The sequence below is a fragment of the Pteropus alecto genome, unplaced genomic scaffold (genome assembly GCF_000325575.1).
Source record: "Pteropus alecto unplaced genomic scaffold, ASM32557v1 scaffold109, whole genome shotgun sequence".
Classification (NCBI taxonomy): domain Eukaryota; kingdom Metazoa; phylum Chordata; class Mammalia; order Chiroptera; family Pteropodidae; genus Pteropus; species Pteropus alecto.
In genome coordinates, this window is record NW_006494608.1 from 10,603,204 (window position 1) to 10,621,602 (window position 18,399).

Consider the following 18,399-nt stretch of genomic DNA (forward strand, 5'->3'; position numbering starts at 1 on the left):
TTTTAAATGGTACAACCACTTCGGCAATATTTAAAGTTGAAGACTTGCAATCCGTTGAACACAATACCACTGCTCCTAAGTGCATTTCTCAGAGGCACTCTCACATCCATTCAAAAAGAGGTTTAACGTATGATCCAGCAATCCCTCTACTGGGTATTTACCCCAAAGACTTGAAAACCCATATCCGAAAAGATATTTGCACCCTGATGTTCATAGCAACATTATTCACAGTGGCCAGGACATGGAAGCAATTGAAGTGTCTTACAATAGATGATTAGCTAAAGAAACTGTGGGACATATATACAATGGAATGTTACTCAGCCATAAGAAGAAATGAAATACGGCCATTTGCGACAACATAGATGGACCTCGAGATAATCATGCTAAGCGAAATAAGCCAGAGAGAAAAAGTTGAAAATCACATGATATCACTTATATGTGGGATATAAACCTAAAAGCAACAAATGAACAGGACAAAGAGACTCAGGGACATGTACAATGGACTAGTGGTTACCAGAGGGTAGAGGGTGAGGGAGGAGGAGAGAGGTAGACGAATTAAAGGGGATCGAATATATGGTAGCTGAAGGAAACTGGACTTTGGATGGTAATCACACAATAGAACATATAGATGTCAAATTATAATGTACACCTGAAAATTACATAATTGTATTAACCAATGTTACCCCAATTAAGTTAATAAAAAAAAAAGAATATAAGTACTCATTTCTTAAGATTTTTAACACTATAAGACTACTTGCCAATTGGTTACACAGCACAGCTAGCAGTAACTCTGCTTTCTAATATCACCTAATAATTCATGCTCATTACTGAAATCTGAAATCTTGAGGCTTTGTCAAATTATATAGATCCGAATATTCATCTTTCTATAGAATTTAAATGAGTGGTCTTATAGATGGGAAAAGTTTCAGTCTATACTTCCTGGAAAACGATCCAAAAGGCGTTTAGCAGATGTGTATATACTGTACTTCTTGTTGGGATACATGACCCTTAATTCTATCTGTATATATTTCAGAAAACGTATCAAGACTTGAATCAACTGCTTTGTGAAAATTTAAGAAGCATGCTGAGTGACACTGAATGCCCTTTTCCATGTTACTTTACCATCATGCTCTCTTCTTTTCTTTCAATAATACGAGTTAATGTTACTTGTCTCTAGAAACATGTTTTGAAAGTCAAAAGATAATATTTAATCAAAGAAAACTGAAAATAGCAGAGTATTGAGAGACCTGGTACCAGTACTAATATACATAAACCATTTTAGTTCACTGAGTTACTATAATTAGATCTCACATAAACATTTCATTAATTTATTTAATATTTAGCTTTCATAACATAATGGTAACTATTTAAAATGCATCTTTATTTTTAATACTGTTTTTATTTCATTGTTTTTCCTCTGAATGTCTCCTGCTCATATTTCCTTGTTGTTTGTTTCCTTCTGTAATGAAATGTATTAAAAATCATAATTATTATTATCTGCGTGTCTAACAGCCTAATATCCAATTTCTTTCCAAAATAAAATTAAAATTAAATAACTTCTGGGTCATTTTATTTTATGTTTTTTTTTTTAAAAAAGGTTAGTCCAATTAATTATATAGAGGGACAGCTTTCTAATGGCAGATCCTTCAATTACAGAGAAATAGAGTCATCTCTTAAAATTGATATGTGAAAAGTTTGAGATGTATTAGGCCTTTGTCATCTTACCATGAACACTTCCTAATGTAATATCCCCAGCAGCAGAAGATAGAAATGATGATTCCGTATAAAGATACTTGGCTTTCAGCAAACCATCTTCAGTAGATATATTAACAGAACTTCCCTGCAGTTTATCTACGGTCACAGTCTAGTAAGAGAAAGACTCAAATCAGTTCATTATAAAACAAAGACTGGTAAAAAGCCAAAATGACACCTACAAAATTCATAGGCAACTACATTAAAAGTTACTGCCTAGTACTCGATCACTTTGACTTTGACCCTCTAACTCTATTACAAAATTGTAAGCAACAGTGTATTCTCTGTAGAATGTAGAATAGACCCATTATGTTCCTTCATTTATTTAGATCTTCTTTAATTTCTCTTAATTATATTTTATATTTTCTGTGTAGAGTTCACCTTTATCTTTTCTTAAATTCATTCCTATTTGATATTTTCTAAGTGCCATTATAAAAGATGTATTTTTTCACTTCATTTTATGTTAACTGTTTTTATATTTGACCTTAAATCCAACAACTTCACTAAACTCACTAATTCCAATAATTTACCCAAATTTAAATTTTTTTTCTATGTATATAATTATGTTGTCTACAAGTGATAGTTTCATTTCTTCCTTTCCCATCCTTATATTAATACTGTTTTTCTTGCTCTTTCCTCCCTATCTGGCTCAGGCCTCCAATTCAACAATGAAGAGAAGCCATGGGATAGATAGCAAGCATCTTTATCTTATTCCTGTTCTCAGAGGATAGGCTTAAATCACTATTATTGAGTATGATGTTTGCTATAGATACCTTTTATCAGATTAAAGAAGTTCCCTTTTACTTCAAACCCATTTTGTTGTTGTTGCCGCCGTTTAAATTATGAATGGGTTTTGAATTTTAACACAGACTTTATCTGATTTTATTAGATTATCACATGATTTTTCTCCTTTCATCTTTTAATGTAGTGAATACACTATTATTTCTAGAATTTTTCCACTTTACACCCAATAAGACAGTAGCTTTCCACTCAAAAAAATAGAAGAAATTTTGTATTTATCCTTGTTTCCCTAACAAAATTTAGTATGTACTTATGTCTCAAACACTGAGCACAATGTAAAATGAAGATATCTAATTTAGGATTCCAAATCGTCTTTACAGTATTTTAAGCAAATGTTTATATAGCGAATGTTAATATAAAACTGACATAAAACTGAATCACCAGAAATATTTGCCATGGTTCTTAAAGAAAGAACATCATTGTTTTTGAACACGTGGACATCAGTGTAATATACTCCTAATATGTCCTTCAAAAACTGTTAAGAGCTCAAAATATTTTTAATAAGAATTGAGTTCCAAGAATACTAAAATGTTAGAAGACAAATAAAAATATGAAAAGAGAAAGAAAAGTACCTTGAAGTTCTTATGGGAAGCAAATTAGAATTACTTTGCCCTCTGAATATAAAGAACATAACTCTTTTTCAGTGGACTTGTATTAAATGTATAACATGAACCCAACTGCTTCTTATTTGCTACAGTTTCTTTTAAGCTAATTATGAACTCAAAGGAATTGTTACTTTAAATCTAGTTTCAGTAATTCTGTCAAAGATATTTTACCTACATTCAAATTTGTATGAATACAAATATTTTGCATTCTTCAGTATTACAGTAAAGGTATAAAATTCCTGAAAAATTTACCCTTTACCTATAAAAGTTTCTTTATGAAAAGTTATCTTATACACATTTTCAAATTCTTCAAGTTTCCATAAAGTAGACAATAAGTAGGAATACTCTAGCTTTTTATAGATAGTGAAGCTGTTTTAGGGAAAACCAAAAGGTAAATATCGAAAGAATACTTGAAACATAATTGATTTGGCAAAGGAGCACTTTTAACTAAACTCTCCCCACAACCAAATAAAGCCTTTAACAAACTCCTGAATATCTGGAAAATGTCAACGATTTACTTTGTTCGTTAAACACTAAATATTTTACTTTTTAGGAAGCTAGAAAAACATTCTCTACTGCCCTACCAAAGCAAATGAAAGCAAGTGAAAGTACACCTCCCTCACCACAACAATATAGCTATTTTAACCAATTATTCCATAAAATTAATTTCAAAGAAATTCAACATTCACTGAGCCACATAAAATACATTGTAACAGATACTAACTGGAACAATTAAACTTAGGATACCACAGTTTACAGCAAAATATTGAGGCTCTGATCTAGTTATTAATGCTAATGGAACAAATAGCCATAAATAGACTCTTTGGATTGAACTGTATAGCTTGCTTATTAACAGAAATAGCTATTTAAAGAAAAGAAAAAAAAGTAGATCCAAAAATCAATACCTTCCTGACAGGGATATAAATTTTCTTTGCTATAAATTTTCTTCTACATGAGAAGAAAAACTTTTCATAAATTTGGTTATTATAAATCAACATTACACATAATGAAAACTAAGTTTTAAGGAAGCACTGTGGCTTTGTAGCCCAAACTAAGAAAGATTTATCCACCAATCAGATGAACTGGATTTCTATCATCTCTTTACCAAATAGGATACTGAAATTAATGATACAATTTAAAACAGCCACTGCATATAAAATAACATGTAAAGAATGCTGTTAAGTGTTTATAGTGCTCATTCGATCCTCACAATCTTGTTAAGGAGGAAAAACAAATAATATCATTCCTGTTTCATGAATAATGAAACAAAATCTCAGTAAACTATTAGAACTAGGATTGGTCAAATTATCTTTGTTATCTGTGTTTTATTTACCTGTATCATCATTATAATAAACACTATATTAGAGTTAGCTATGTGTCAGACATTGTTTTAAGTAATTTGTCTCTATTAACGCATTCGATCCTCATAACCACCCTCTGAGTTAAGTACATTACTATTATTCCATTTACCAGAAAAGGAAGACACATAGAAATTAAATAACTTGTCTGAAGTTAAAGAGCTTAAAATAGCTAAGCCAGGATTCAAACCCAGGTAGTTTGGTTCTCAGTTCTGTGCTCTTAACCAATTCACCATGCTGCTTCTCAAATATGCAAAGCACATTTCTATGAACTTTGTATATTAAAAGTTAATACTTCATATGTATTTATTTTATACAAAAAACAAAATTAGAAATATGCTTTAAAAATTAACACTATGTACAATATAAATAGATATATCTAGACTGATTCTTTAGTACAAGACAAAACTCAGGCAAGAAACAAAATAGTATAGCAGAAAGTGCGAATAAATGAATATTCAATAAACCATGAAAGCTGGAACAAATAAATAGTGATTGGAAACAGTGGCTAAAATATTCAAAATAGCAAATAATTAAGAGATGATTTAAATTCTTCTTTGATACTTATATTTGAAGGTCAATATTCTGGTAACTTAGATCATATCAAATACCACAAGCTGTCATTTAAAGCAGGGGTCCCCAATCCCGAGGCCACGAACCGGTACCAGGGAACCAGGCTGCACAGCAGGAAGTAAGTGGCAGGCCAGGGAGGGAAGCTTCATCTGTATTTGCAGCAGCACCCCAGCACTAGCATCGCCGCTTCAGCTCCACCTCAAATCATCAGGCATTAAATTCTCATAGGAGCATCAGTTCCTGGTGCAAAAAAGGTTGGGGACCGCTAATTTAAAGGACAGAAGGAGCTGCGAAGTTGTCCAATTTCCCTTTGCACCTCCAAGACCACAGCGATCTGAGAGGTAAAACTAAACGTCATCTCAAAAGAGCTGCCACATAAGGCAAGGCAGGGTCTTTTAATACTTTCCTAGTTTAATTTAAAGGATAAATTTTAACGTGTGTGTTTAAATAGTCTCCTACAGGTTGATGGTAGAAAATAAAAGTGACGACAGTAGAAACAATTGGTGTTATAATCTACATTGTTTAATTATGCCAACAATATTCTATAAGATATACTCATAACTCCTCCCTATCAATTACCTGAGAATTAAGCTGAGTATGAAATTTAACAAATTTATAACAAAAGATTCTGCAAATTGTACAAATGACTTAGAGCTTTCTCAAAGATTTAAAATATTATCGATCATGTTAAAAAAATGTGACAATTTACACTTTAAAATTATACCTTTACTCTTAATACTATGCTAAATCACAAGAAGCAACAAAAATTGATTAAAAAACACAAAACTATCTTATAACAACCAAAATCCCTATGGGTAATCAAAGCTTTTGGAAAACAGTAATGCTATCTATGGTGCCATCTTATGGAAAATACTAAAAAGTTGAGTTTTGAAACTCATCTTTCAATTGTCTGAACGAAAAGTAAATAGGTCTTGGAAAAATACTCAAACCTAGCATATAAGAAAAATTTAATCCCAATTATGGTGGTGTTACTTAAAGATCAATTTTAATCAATGATCATAAAAACAAAAATCTCTTTAGAACTAGAATATTAAGTATTTAAACATGTTACTAATTCCAAATAAGGAACTAAATAACTGTCGAAAGTATTAAATCACAAACTAAAATTTCAATTGTATATTTAATCACCACAATTTGAAATCTGAATTTAGTAATGACCTGTGTTTTAAAGGACTGCTGTCCTACAAATTTTGTAAGACCACCCAGTGTATAAGCCAACTTGATGCAAAATTGCAACTACTAAAATTAGAAAGTTTCGATCTTACACTTTTATCTGATGCACAAATATCTATATTTCCATAAACTGTTCCCAGACAGATCACTTTGCCTCCTCTTGTTTGAACATGTAATTTTTGACTCTGAAAGACAAATACAAAAACACATAGAAAAAAAGAGAATAAATTTGACTTATACTAATAAAAAATTTCTAACATTTTATACTTTTTAAAGAATTAAAAAAAGGAAAATAATAATAACAAAAGAAGAACCAGGAATTAAATAAACTTGCACTGTTTAAAATAATAACATCAACTAGAAAAGAATGTCAACTGCTGTTAAAGGGATTAAATAAGCCATCTGAACTCAAAAGGAAAAAGAGCTACTTGGGAGTTCCAGCAGTTTCACTGAAAAAGAACTTAGGAATCAAAGATCACTGTAACTAGCTAACTAAACATAAATGGTGATAAGGATAACAATAATCACTGTTACTGTTCATCATTAATACCAGTAATATTTATCATTTATTTGGCATTTTCAAATACAATGTTCACTACTTTACATGAACTATTTTTTAATCCTCACAACTCAGAGAAAAGAGTATTATATTTTCTCCATTATAAAGAAGAAATCTGAGAACCAGAAAAGATAACCCTATGAGGTGACACAGTTAGAAAACAACAAAAATCTGACCTAACAGAATCGAGTTCTATATAATTTCAAAACCCACACTCTTATGGCTGGAACCATCTAAAGAAGGATACAGTCACAGGGTAACAGTCCCCTGACAATTTTCTAGCACAACAAACCCCAGAAACTGGAACTAAGTGAAAATTCCTCTAAGCACAAATAAAACAGCCATCATAGTTAGCCTCCTCTGCCAGAACAACAACAACAAAAAAAAGTGTCTGTGACAGGGAGAGAGACAGAGAAGAAGAAGAGAGAGACTAAGACTTGATTTCACCCTTGGCAACTGTGGCAGAAACTACTATAGGCCCACAAAAATCCACTTTTCCCCCAAAGTAATAGTATAGCTGGCCCCATGAAGAGATGATATTTTCCAGCTTCCCTTACTCTTTAGGTGTTATGTTTCCAGGCTGGTGCTTTTAGAAGAGTCGGTGAGCCTTCTCTGTGCTCTGCCTCTTTCACCAAATGAGTGCAGATTACAATAAGGCTCTATGAGATGTTAGAGCCAGAAGATGAAAGGAACCTAGAATCACTGAATAGAAAAGAGCCACTCACAAGTGAGAAATAAACTATAGGTGTACATGAACCATTATATGTTTGGTCTATTATTTAGAATATATTACTTTACTTTAACCATTTACATATGTCTTCAGTTCTGCCTAATTATAAAGAAAAAAATAATAGGTAAATAGCAGAGGAAAAAAAATACAAAAGCAAACTCACCAATATTACCATGTATTACAGCATGGTAGACTACTTCATGTCTACAGAGACATAAGTTTGAAATCAAATTGTATATAATAGTCTTTGTCAAGCAGACAAGTAATTGATGAACTGCAGAAAAGAGCATCTCCAAAACAAGGTATTCTGTATCAAGAGTTCTTAACCAAGCCTACATAAATTTCTACAGTCTATGAAACTTATGAAATTGTAAGCAAAATTTCATATACATGTGCATTTTTTTTCTAAGGGGACAGTCATCAGGTTTTCAAAGAGGTCTAAGGCTCAAAAATGCTAAGAGCTATTGTTATAATTTAAAGCTCATCTAATTCCAAAAAATGTGAAGTAGATTACAAAATTTTAAAAAATATGTAAAAAAAATAGTTAAAATAAATGTTTAAATCATTAACTATTTAATATAATATAATATAAACTATTATGCTGCACTAAAAAATGCAAATGTATGGCATTCAATGAGTTAAGGGTCTGTTGCCTAAAAAATTTACTTAGTTATTCCCTAAGAGTGCTGAATAAATGTAGTACTGCCATATGTTTTGCTTGGATAATAAAGAAAGGTGGAAAGAACATGAGCTTGAAAATCAGAAAGACCCAGGTTCAAATCTCAGTTCAATTTATTAGCTATATGAACCTAAATGAGTTCCTCAACCTCGGTGCCTCACAGTTTCTTCCATGATAAAAGGAGATAATTCAAGGATTAAATGAAGGCTTTCTGTACATAATAAGAGCTTAGTAAACAGTAGCTATTATTATTGCTATAAACATTTTATTACATAGATTATATTTCAAGTCCTTAAAATGAGTGGAAGAGAAACTTGTATTAATAGGTAATGACTGATTCAAGATAATGATACTATACCATATTTAAAACTTAAACCAGATATTTTACCAAGTGTTTCCATTTGTGAATTTAAGTCAGTTAAATTTTAAGATCTCAAGAATAAATCTCTTAACCCTTGATATATACCAGTAGGATCCACTGGACTCAATTTTAGTTCCTGAATTTCTTTTTTAGCTATTCAATTTGTAAGGACAGATAGTTATGACTTTTATTCTTTCTTATGGGTCTTCTAAAGTACAAATATAAAATTCACTTATTTTGAAAAAACAATAAAACTTATTTTATTTTAAAATTACCTTATCAGTCCACTGAACTCTTTTGTAAATCTAAACTACATTACAGGATTTTTGTGTTCTTATTTTTCATATATCTTATAACATTTAGCTATTACATTATCCTAGGAGTTATTTCATCATTAGTCAATTATTCCCAACTATACTAAAAAGAACAAAAATCATAAGACAACAGAAGAATGACGGACTTGCCTAGAATGGTAGTTCTCATTAATGGTGATTTTATTCCCAAGAAGACATCTGGCAATGTGTGGAGATATTTTTCACTGTCATTACTGAGGAGTGTTTTGTTATTAGTCAGTAGAGGCCAGAAATACTGCTAAACATCCTACAATGCACAGGTCAGCCTCTGACAACATAAAATTATCCGGCGCCAAATGACAATAGTGCTAAAGTTAAGAATCCATTTTCACTTTACACCCACAATGGCAGAAAGACAAAAAGATCTTTCAGAATTATCAGATGAATCAAAAGATGAATGACAGCAGAATACTAGCTTCTAATTTTGATTGTGAAATTGAAAATCTAAGACTTTGAGTCTTCAGAGGACAATATTTTATATGAATTTTCTGAAACTCGAGCATTAATGAGTGAACAATTTCTAAAGAAAAAAGAACTATGGTATTCTCACCCAGTTGGTCATTCAACATGAAGATTTCATTATACAACCTTTTACAACAAGGACCTGAACCATCTCATTGTGCTAAAAGGACATGTTACAGTATTCTTTCATCTTTAATGATATTTGGGTAACTAAATTTATTTAAAATGGTTCACATGTAGACAGATGCTAAAGGCAGGTGTGCAAATAAAGGTGATTAGAACAAAACAAATAACGTAAAAAAGTTTAAATATATTAATCATCCTGATTAGTTTATGAATCTGAAAATGAAAACGTTTTGCAATTATGAAGTAAAGATGACTGACTTCTCTTCAACAGTTACCTGCCATCAAAGTTCACAAAAGTATTGTGTTTTGAATATAAAAGTGTAAAAATTACCAGTGGTAAGGATAAGCTAGAACCTATCAGAGATGTACTTGACATCATTTTGAGCTGAGACCCATTTAATTTTAAGAAAATTAAATATAAAAATGTTATTGCAAAACAAGATGAATCATTTGGTGTTTAGCACAAATACCTACTTAATATTTAAGTAATGAGCTACCTGGTACATTAAAAATGTGATTTAGTATTCTTAAAATGTACTATTAGTTTCACTGTACACTTCAAAATGAAACCTAAAAGGAATATGAGAAAAAAATCCTTCAAAGTTGTTACAACCTCAATACTTGCAAAACAGAACTGATTTCAAGGCAAAATTTTTGCAACTAATTTCTGAGTGATGAATAAATGATACTCAGTATTCTCAATAAATGATACTCGAGTAACAGCTTTAATTTCAGATGGCAGTTCATAGTTTAAGGGTTTTTTTTTTTAATAATATTAAAACAAAATTAGAAAAATGCTTATACCTTAACAGACTGTAAGATGCTAGTTCCATGCTCAGTTTCAATTTTGCAATTATCACATTCAATATTTTGGACTTTTATACAGCCAGACCCTGATGACTTGATATTCAAATCTAGAAATGAAAAAAGAAAAAAACAAGTTAGTACTACGGCTAATGGGCTCCAAAGCATTTTAGTACCCCCCTAGAAATCCAGCTCCTCTGTTATGTCCATATTACTGAACCCTGGAGACAGTATAGTTGTCAGCAGTCTCTTTAAAGGTAAGGGGTCTCCACCATGGCAACAGGACCAAACATAATGTCCTTTTCTGCCAATTTTTAGAAATAAAGCAGTTATTTCTGTTGGCCTATATCATCTAAAGAGACAAAGTAACATAGGAGGGAAGTAGATAAGGTCAGTAAATAACTCTAAATCTTACAGGCACTCTTGGAAAAGATTAGAGAAGCTTCTTTTCCACTGAGAACACATAGACACACACACGAGTAAGAATACAGCAAGTTAGTAAGTCATTATAGAAAACTGGATAAGTCAGCCTAGTCTCTTTTAAACTCATGAAGATTTAAAATTCATTCTCAAACCTCCCCCAAATTAAAAGCATTTTGCAGGAGTAGCATAGATCAGTATTTTTGACCATGACTTAGTATTTTAAATCTTATCTCTAATCTTACATATCTAAAAAATGAGGATATTACAATGCAGCTCTATCACAAGGTATTTGCGGTAATAAAAAATGGGAACAACTTTGAAAAACCTAGTACTAAACGTTATTAAAACTTCAAAATTGTGGATTAAGAACAGTATTATCTGAAGAAAACTGAAAAATAAGGAGTCACAGGTACCATTCTTGGCTGTCAATTTAAGGCATAACCTTAAGTGTCTCTGTAAAAAATTTTTAAAAACTGATATTTAATACCTAATTGAAATAAGTAGTGATGATTTCCCTTAAACTGGACTAGAGAAATAAATACTATGTTGCCCCAAACACAAACTACTGATTTCTCTTAAACTAGACTAGAGAAGTAAATACTATGTTGCCCCAAACACAAACTACTGGGGCATTACATCAAAAATTCAATAGTTAGGGCATAAAAATCAATTTTTACAGTTGTATATATCACAGTCTCTAATCTATAAAGATTTAAAATAATAGCAACATTTTGATTGGGATTAATCTAAAATATATAAAAAGACCATTTTACCCCATACTTACATGGATGCAAATGCAACTGCAAAATTTTTATCCAGTTAAGTAGTGTTCAACATAAGGCTTGATCTAAGGCAGGGTTGATAGACATGGAGAGAAGGAAACAGATTCTAAACATACCCTACCATCACTAGATAGGTAGAGAAATTAGGGCTAGACACTGAGTGGTAGTAATCCTACTCTCACCCATCCACTGAAATAGGTATAGACAAACTGAAAGAACAAGTATGAATAAAACTGAATTATGTTGATTTGAGGGGCCCGTGGAACAGACGCAAGGAAACAGTAAATTAGAAGTGGGGTTCTGGCTCTAAAAAGTGGAATCAACAAATAATGAGATTTGAGATCGCCAACACAGGTAGTTCCATTTTTACCTGTGCTGCCATAAAATTTTGTGCATCTCTATTTTAATACTCAGTCTATTGGTACTACAATAGTATATTGGCAAATCTTCCTCCCTAACCCAGACTATTACATTTTGAGGTCAGGGTTTCTTCTTCATCTAAACTAGTTAGAAGTTGAGAAGCAATAAAGCATAGTAGTTAGGCAGATTCCAGTCAGTTCAAATCCCAGTTCCACCAGTTTATCTTTGAAAGCGAACAGGCATATTTCTTGATCTACTTCCTAGAATGTAAATTTCATGAAGGCATGGATTTTTTCCTGTTTGTTCGCTCACAATAAATATTCAGTGACACTTGCTGTATCTCAATTTCCTTATATGAAACAATGACAATAACAATATCTATTTTATAATGCAATTGTAAGGATTAGAAAAGATTATCTTAGCAGTGTTAGCTGCTATTATCACCAACAATAGCCTTCAGTATCAAGAAGGAGAGGAGTCTGGGGAGACTTTCCTACAAAAGTGCTGGCTTGCATTTGAGAAATAACACACAGCCCAATTACCTAGGAAACATCCTGCAGACATTAACAATTGGAAGTTTCCCAGGCAGTCTTACTACGTGTTTTTCTTCAAAACCTTCTACTCATGGAAAATTTACTTAGGCCAAAATGAATGGAGACATCAGTTAAGCTGGGTACCTATTTGAAACCAAATATTTGGTCCAGGTTAGAAATGGAACACCCAATAGGCAGGGCTATTTTGAGACATTCCCCAGACTGTGAACAAGGGAAAATGTGTATGGACTGCCGCATCATTTAAGGGATTATCAAAAAACATCAACCCTGAAAAATAAATCACTTTGCTATTGACAAGGTGCAGTGACAGATATAGGAACAAAGTGCCAAAGGAGAAAATAAGGTGCTCCACAAATGTTATTTCACGTAGATTATTCCAAATCATGTTTCCATTGATTCATAATTTCTACAATTGGGAAACTAATTCGTAACTACTACTCGGACACTCAAAGTAGGGCAGAAAAAAAGGCAGCTTCCGAAACGGGAAACTGTAAATTAGGTTAGGAAGTCAGATCCAAACGGACCAATTAAAAGTGCATGTCGGCCTAATTTAAGAAGGTCGCTGGGTGTGCCCTGGGACCCAAACCCGTTTTACTGTCACTTGCCAAACTTCAGGGGTGCGTTCACCTCCACCGTCGCCTGGGGATCAATGGTGTCAGACACGATGGCCACCTCTTTCAGCGCCTCGTCGTACTTCACCTGCAGGCGGGCCGGGTCCTGCGCCCCACCCTCCACTCCGCTCACTGCAACTAGCACTCGGTCGGCGTCCGGGTAGGTAAGGGGGTCCAGGGGCCTCACGGACAGGTGGCACGGGAGCCGCGCCCGCAGCCGACCGAACGGGCTCACCAGCAGCGCCCACTCCTTCAGAGTCCGGCCTGCGGGGCCAAACCCAGAGACCTCGGGGTCGGACCCAGGCCAGCGCTCGTCCGGACCCGAACCGTACAGCCGGGTCTGGCAAGCCCGACAAGCCCAACGCCCCGCGGCTTCAGCGGTCCACACTTGGAGCTGACCGAGCTGGAGGGAGCCGAGCCCCCAGCCCCAACGGGGAGCGAACATGGTGTGCCCCTCTCGCGCTCCCTCAGATCATCTCAGCCACAGGCCAAGTCTCAACTTGTTACTGCGTCGGCTCAAGTAAAAAGGGAGACGTTTGCGAGGGTAAGTTGAAGTAAGAAGAAGACGGCTCACTATATCCCGCAATTGAAACCTTAGCCCCACAGTACTCAGCGACAAGTTGAAATTTCGAAGCTCTTAAGTTTCCACCCTGACCCGGACTTCTCGCCTACCACCTCCCCTGTCGCAAAGACCGACGGGATAGGTAGTTCCAAAGGGGAACAAACGGCGAAGGGTTCTAGGCCGCTCAGATCAGAAACTACATATCCCAGGAGGCAATGCGCATGGTAGAAAGCGTAGTAAGTGCTAGATTGTACTCGGAAAAAGCGCGTCCTTTGCTTCAAACCCATTAGCCATTGGAGGGACGGAAAGGAAAATCTACATAGGAATTCAACTGGCCAATGGAAAGCGCGGAGGGGGCAAGGTGGGCAAGACTGCGTAGTTTCCTTGGATACCGAGGACGCGACATTTTTGGAGAGGGTAGAGCTGTGAAGTGAGATCTAGAGAAAAAAAGGAGCCTAAATAAGGATCAGTACCAAGCGAAGGGATAAGAAACGGCATTTTAAAGGTGAGAACTAGATGCAAACCAGGAGTACCGTTAGTGGGTGGTTAGGTCCAAACTTCACTAAACCAGAACCGGGTACCCTGGGATGGAGAATCCGTAGGGAAGAGGATAAGGAGCCAGACTGGTACTTTTTGAGGGAACTCTCTGACAACAAATATAGGAATACCGTTAGAGTCCTTCCTCCTGATTCTAAGTGATCTTGGGCCAGTCATTGGATGTTTCTGAGTTTTAATTGCTTGCTCTACAAATGAAGTCAGTAACGTCTTCCTTGTCTTGCCTCAAAGGGTTTTTGTAAGGATCAAATGAGATAATGGACCTGAAGGCCGTACACAGGCTATGAAATTGCAACGTAAAGTACTGTATTTTTATTTTAGGGATAACATTGCCTCTAAGTTACGAAAAGAAAATCTGAGAGATCAGGACTTGTGTTGTCAGCAGCATTGATCTCTTTGAATACAAATGATCCTCGGTTTTAGAGATAAAATAAGATACAAGAGGGAGAGGGAGGGAAGGAGGGAGGTAGTCAACATAGTGCAATGGAAAGAACATAGGACCGATTATTTTCCTTGCTCTGCCACTGGTTTATGTGTATCATAACCTGGACCTGTTTCTTCAACTTTAAGATGAAGAGGGATTATGCTAAATGACTCTAACTTTTATTATTCTGTGGGCAATTTAAAAAATGAAAGAAAAAAAAAGATTTAGTTCCTCCTTTCCTGCTTATTTCTCCTTTTCTGTGCCACTTCCTCCTCCTACGAATTATTCCCTAAGTTCTTTAAAAAGACAGTGCAATGATGTTTAATAAAATGCAAATGCAGAAACTGAATTCCTTAAAAAATTGAAGCCCTTGGCCAAGAGCAATGCAGAATAACTGGGAGATATAGTGAGAGAGATGGGTTAAAGTCCTTACCGTCCCAAGTCAGAGTTCTTTGCTAGCCATTACCTTTTAAAAAATTCATTGTTTTATTAAGTTATTCTTTCCTTTCTGTCCTCCTGTTCCTTCCTCCCTCCTTATTCCTCCTAGTGAAGGCTCACAATAGGTACTAGCTTTTAGATTAACCAGGTTCCCACTGAATGCTTGTTCTGTCCTTGGCTTTGTGTTTCATTTGGTCAAAATTATTCAGACGAATCTTCAAACTGTCTTTTTAGTGAAAATCCACAGGAATGATTTTGAAAAAGAATTTTAAAAAGACATTGGTTTAAGCAAATTGAGGATGTACTCAAATTTGTTGCATATGTTCCAAATATCTTTAGATTAAAAGGATTCTATAATAAATAATTTTGTTTCTATGGTAATTTTTCCTTTTCTGAAACAAACTAAGTAAATAGAATTGGCAACCGAACCTTTATTGTCTGTGTGGCAAAATAATTGTTTTATTATTTTGAAGTAAACATAAGAATAAAACTAAATTGACTAAAGAAATTACTTTTCTGATCATATGAGTTTAAAACTGGGGAAAATTATTGATAATTAAGATTGATATAAGATATGAAAAGGTTACTGATATTTTTTAATAAAGTTTATTGGGGTAACATTGGTTAATACAATCATATAATTTTCAGGTGTACATTATCATTTGACATCTGTATATTCTATTGTGTGTTCACCACCCAAAGTTCAGTTTCTTTCAGCTACCATATATTTGATCCCCTTTACCCACTTTACCCTCTCCCTATCCCTCTATGTTTGACTCCCTTTACTCTGTCTAGCACCCTCCTCCTCTCCCACCCCACCAGTAACCACTGGTCTGTAGCCCCTGGTAACCACTAATCCAGGTCCTCATCCATGAGTCTCTGTTTCTTTGCTCTGCTCATTTGTTGCTTTTAGGTTTATATCCCACATATAAGTGATATCATGTGATTTTCAATTGTTTTGTCTGGCTTATTTTGCTTAGCATGATTATCTTGAGTTCCATCCATGTTGTCACAAATGGCAGTATTTCATCTCTTCTTATGGCTGAGGAATATTCCATTGTATGTATGTACCACAGCTTCTTTACCCAATCATTTATCGTAGAGCACTTCAGTTGCTTCCAGGTCCTGGCCACTGTGAATAGTGCTGCTGAACATCAGTGTGCATATATCTTTTCGGATATGGGTTTTCAAGACTTTGGGGTAAATACCCAGTAGAGAGATTGCTGGATCATATATGGTAGATCAATTCTTAGTTTTTTGAGGAACCTCCATACTGTTTTCAATAGTCGCTGTACCAAATTGCAGAACCACCAGCAGTATATGAGGGTTTCTATTTCTACACATCCTCTCCAACATTTGTTATTACTTGTTCTGTTGATTATAGCCATTCTAACAGGTGTGAGATAATATCTTCTTATATTTTTGATTTGCATTTCCCTAATAGTGATATTGAGCACCTTTTCATGTAACTAGTGATTGGCCATCTTTGATCAGATCATTTGTTTTTTTTATTGTTGTTATTGAGTCGTATGAGTTCTTTGGATATTTTGGATATTAAGCCCTTATCAGAGGCATTGCTTCCAAATATATTTTCCCATTCAGATGGTTGTCTCTTTACCTTGTTGATGATTTCTTTTGCTGAGCAGAAGCTTTTTAGTTTGATGTAGCCCTATTCATTTATTTTTGCTTTTACTTCCCTTGCCTTTGAGGTCAAATTCATAAAATCTTCTTTAAGTCCAAGATCCTTGAGTTTCATTCCTATGTTTTCTTCTATGTGTTTTATTGTTTCAGGTCCTTAATCCATTTCGAGTTAATTTTGGTGTGTGGTGATAGACAAGAGTCTAATTTCATTCATTGCAGGTGGCCTTCCAATTTTCCCAGCACCATTTATTGAAGAGGCTTTCCTTTTTCCACTGTATGTTTTTGGCTTTTTTGTTGAAAATTATTTGCCCATATAAATATGGGTTTACTTCTAGACTCTCGATTCTGTTCCACTAGTTCATGTGTCTGTTTTCCTGCCAATACCTACTGTTTTGATTACTGTCGCTTTGTAGTATAATTTGAAGTCGGGGAGAGTGATGCCTCCAGCCTCATTCTTTTTTCTCAGGATGGCTTTTGCAATTCAGGATCTTTTGTGCTTCTGTACACATCTGATGATTTTTTGTTCTATTTCTTTAAAAATTACGATGGGATTTTGATGGAGATTGCATTAAATCTGTATAAAGTTAGGTAATATGGTCATTTTAACTATGTTGTTTCTTCCAATCCAAGAACACAAAATATTTTCCATTTCTTTGTATCTACTTCAATTTTTTTATAGAGTCTTATAGTTTTCATTATGTAGGTCCTTCACGTGTTTCGTTAAATTTATTCCTACGTATTTTATTCTTTTTTGTTGCAATTGCAAAAGGAATTATTTTTTCCACTTCTTTTTCTGACACTTCTTTGTTAGAGTATAGGAACACTATGGATTTTTGAACATTGATTTTGTATCCAGAGACTTTACTGTTGTTGCTTATTGCTTCTAGCAGTGTTCTTGTGGAGAAGAAGTAAACTGTCACTTTGACAGTTTCCTTCTTCTAAAACCCTAAAGAGGGTTTTCTGTATAGACAATCATGTCATCCGCAAATAGTGACAGTTTTACTTCTTCGTTTCCTATTTGGATGCCTTTTATATCTTCCTCTTATCTGATTTCACTTGCTAGGACCTCCAATGTTATATTGAATATCGGTGGCGATAGTGGACAGCCTTGCCTTGTTCCTGATCTTAGGGAAAGGTTTTTAGTTTTTCACCATTAAGTATAATGTTGGCTGAGGGTTTGTCATGATAGCCTTTATTATGTTAAGGTACTTTCCTTCTATACCGACTTTGTTAAGTGTTTTTATCATAAATGGATGCTGTATCTTTTCGAAGGCTTTTTCTACATCGATTGATACGATCATATGATTCTTATTTTTGAATTTGTTTATGTAGTATATCACATTAATCGATTTGCATATGTTGAACCACCCCTGTGCCCCTGGGATGAAGCCCACTCGATTTGTGTATAACCTTTTTAATATGTTGGGCTGTATTCGGTTTGCTAGTTTCTTATTTAGGATTTTTGCATCTGTGTTCATGAGAGATATTGGTCTGTAGTTTTCTTTTTTTGTGTTATCTTTACCAGGTTTCGGTATCAGAGTAATATTGACCTCCTAAAATGAGTTGGGTGGTATTGCCTCCTCTTCGATTTTTTGGAAGAGTTTGAGGAGAATAGGTATTAAATCATCTTTGAATGTTTGGTAGAATTCACTGGTAAAGACATCTGATTCTGGACTTCTACTTTTTGGTAGG

General features: G+C 34.4%; 2 protein-coding genes across 6 annotated transcripts in view; one reads left to right on the top strand and one right to left on the bottom strand.

Moving 5' to 3' along the window:
• The window catches only part of FAM185A (family with sequence similarity 185 member A), a 54,768-nt gene extending 40,974 nt beyond the window's left edge, over positions 1-13,794 (bottom strand). For 2 of the 5 annotated variants that reach the window (XM_015599480.2, XM_015599483.2), the window contains exons 1-4: positions 13,082-13,793; positions 10,358-10,467; positions 6,376-6,468; positions 1,726-1,864 (exon numbers count right to left, since the gene is read on the bottom strand). In XM_015599480.2, the coding sequence (XP_015454966.1) occupies positions 1,726-1,864; positions 6,376-6,468; positions 10,358-10,467; positions 13,082-13,532 (793 nt within the window). In that variant the 5' untranslated portion in view covers positions 13,533-13,793. Of the gene's footprint in view, positions 1-1,725; positions 1,865-6,375; positions 6,469-10,357; positions 10,468-13,081 lie in introns of all 5 variants that reach the window. The other 3 variants (XM_025041918.1, XM_006925396.3, XM_015599481.2) reach the window with 3 other exon arrangements.
• A 94-nt stretch (positions 13,795-13,888) lies between these two features.
• The window catches only part of CCDC146 (coiled-coil domain containing 146), a 138,766-nt gene continuing 134,255 nt past the window's right edge, over positions 13,889-18,399 (top strand). The window contains exon 1 of the mRNA XM_015599493.2: positions 13,889-14,154. The gene's annotated coding sequence lies outside the window, so the exon portion shown is untranslated. The remainder of the gene's footprint in view (positions 14,155-18,399) is intronic.